Source organism: Myotis davidii, unplaced genomic scaffold, assembly GCF_000327345.1.
Source record: "Myotis davidii unplaced genomic scaffold, ASM32734v1 scaffold523, whole genome shotgun sequence".
Taxonomy (NCBI): domain Eukaryota; kingdom Metazoa; phylum Chordata; class Mammalia; order Chiroptera; family Vespertilionidae; genus Myotis; species Myotis davidii.
In genome coordinates, this window is record NW_006295054.1 from 1,196,630 (window position 1) to 1,198,341 (window position 1,712).

General features: G+C 48.0%; 1 protein-coding gene across 1 annotated transcript in view; it reads left to right on the forward strand.

The window, feature by feature from the left end:
* Positions 1 to 1,439: 1,439 nt before the first annotated feature.
* Positions 1,440 to 1,712, forward strand: part of LEMD3 (LEM domain containing 3) — a 90,025-nt gene continuing 89,752 nt past the window's right edge. The window contains exon 1 of the mRNA XM_015567747.1: positions 1,440 to 1,711. Coding sequence (XP_015423233.1) covers positions 1,491 to 1,711 — 221 coding nt within the window. The 5' untranslated portion in view covers positions 1,440 to 1,490. The remainder of the gene's footprint in view (position 1,712) is intronic.

The window sequence follows — 1,712 nt, forward strand, 5'->3', positions numbered from 1 at the left end:
ATTCAGGAACATTTGTAGATTTTTAAGTCTGTTGATAAAGAACAACTAGGTGCCCCTCCAGATAAAAGTCTTGTCTTTTTTAAAAGGAACTTTTGCTAAGAGAAATCAAAAGTTCAGGTTACTGAGTATTATTTTGCTGTTGGATTCAGGATATTGCAAAGCTGGTATTTAAGTTTTAAACTAACTTTTTTTTTCTGTAGATGTGTATAGGGTAAAATAATTCATTCACCCCAAAATTCCTATAGCATGCCAGATAGTGTGCTAGGTATTGCTGTATAGCTACCAGGGTGTAAGTACTCACGAAGTGTCAGCTCTGCCAGAGTGTGAGGAAAAGGGAAGCAATCTTTACCAAACTGGCCTAATTTTACCTCTCTGGGATTCATTTCTCATTTTGTAAATGAGGGGGTTGGATATCTAGGTCTTAATGGTTTGTTTTATAATTTTTTGACTTTGTGTGACGGTTTCTCCTCCTCATCTGGCACTATTTAATACCATGACAAAATATTAACCTCATACTATTCCAGCTTTGCAATTCATTAATTATTTCAACAGATGTTTATTGAACTACTAGGCTGCCATCGGGCTGACGTTGAGAACAATGAAAGCAAGGGTCCTCTGCTGGTGAAGCTTAGAGTCCAAAGGGCTAACACAATAAAAAACTTAAATAATTAAAAATATAGATGCATAAAAGCAATCATTTACAAAGATAAATAACTATAGGTTAGAAAGATGCTAAGTCATAGAATGAAGCAAATAGGCTCTCTCAATTACAAAAAACTGATGACCTATCGAGGTCACTAGATTTAAAAAGGGGAAAAACATGGTAATACCTTACAACAAACGAAGGAAATGAATAGACCTTACTTGTGAAGAAAATTGTATTGTGATTGGTCTACCCTGTATCTTCTCCCTAGAGTGGAGGCTTCTCAAAACAGAGCAGCGAGGGAAACTCACTTTTTTTTTCTTTTTTTTTTGTAAGTCAAGCAAAAAGACAACATGCAAAGCGAACTTGGAGTCAGGCAGGGACATCACCAATATCTCTGGCCGTTTCTTTTTGAGTCTTGGGAGGCTTCCCCTCGCAGAGGGGTTCTGGATTACAGGAAACTAACATCGGGAGCCTCAAGGGAGATTGCATTTCAATTGCTCCTGCCCCGTGGCGGGGTCCCGGGAGGAGGAGGTCAAGGTGGCCTAGCGAGAGGCAGCTCCGGGGAGGCTCTGCGAAGGGCAGGGCGGAGGACAGCGCTAAGAGGGGAGGAGAGGGAGGCAGGGGGCGCGCGTGCGGGCGCCGAGGGGAGGGGGTGGGAAGCCTCGCCGCCCGGGAGCCGCACGGCGCCCAGGTGGCCCTTTCCCGCTCAGGTGAGCTCCTCCCGCGCCTCCCATTGGCTGCGGCGCGCGGCGCTGGGCGGGCGACGCAGCCCGGTCTAGTTCAGGGTCTAGGGCGGCGCGTCACTTCCGGTAGCGCGGAGCTTGTAAAACACCCTGGAGAGAAAATGGCGGCGGCGGCGGCTTCGGCGCCTCAGCAGCTCTCGGACGAGGAGCTTTTCTCTCAGCTCCGCCGTTACGGCCTGTCTCCCGGCCCCGTGACGGAGAGCACCCGCCCGGTCTACCTCAAGAAGCTGAAGAAGCTTCGAGAGGAAGAGCAGCAGCAACAGCAGCACCGGTCCGGGGGCCGCGGCCACAAGACGCGGAACAGTAATAACAATAACACGGCA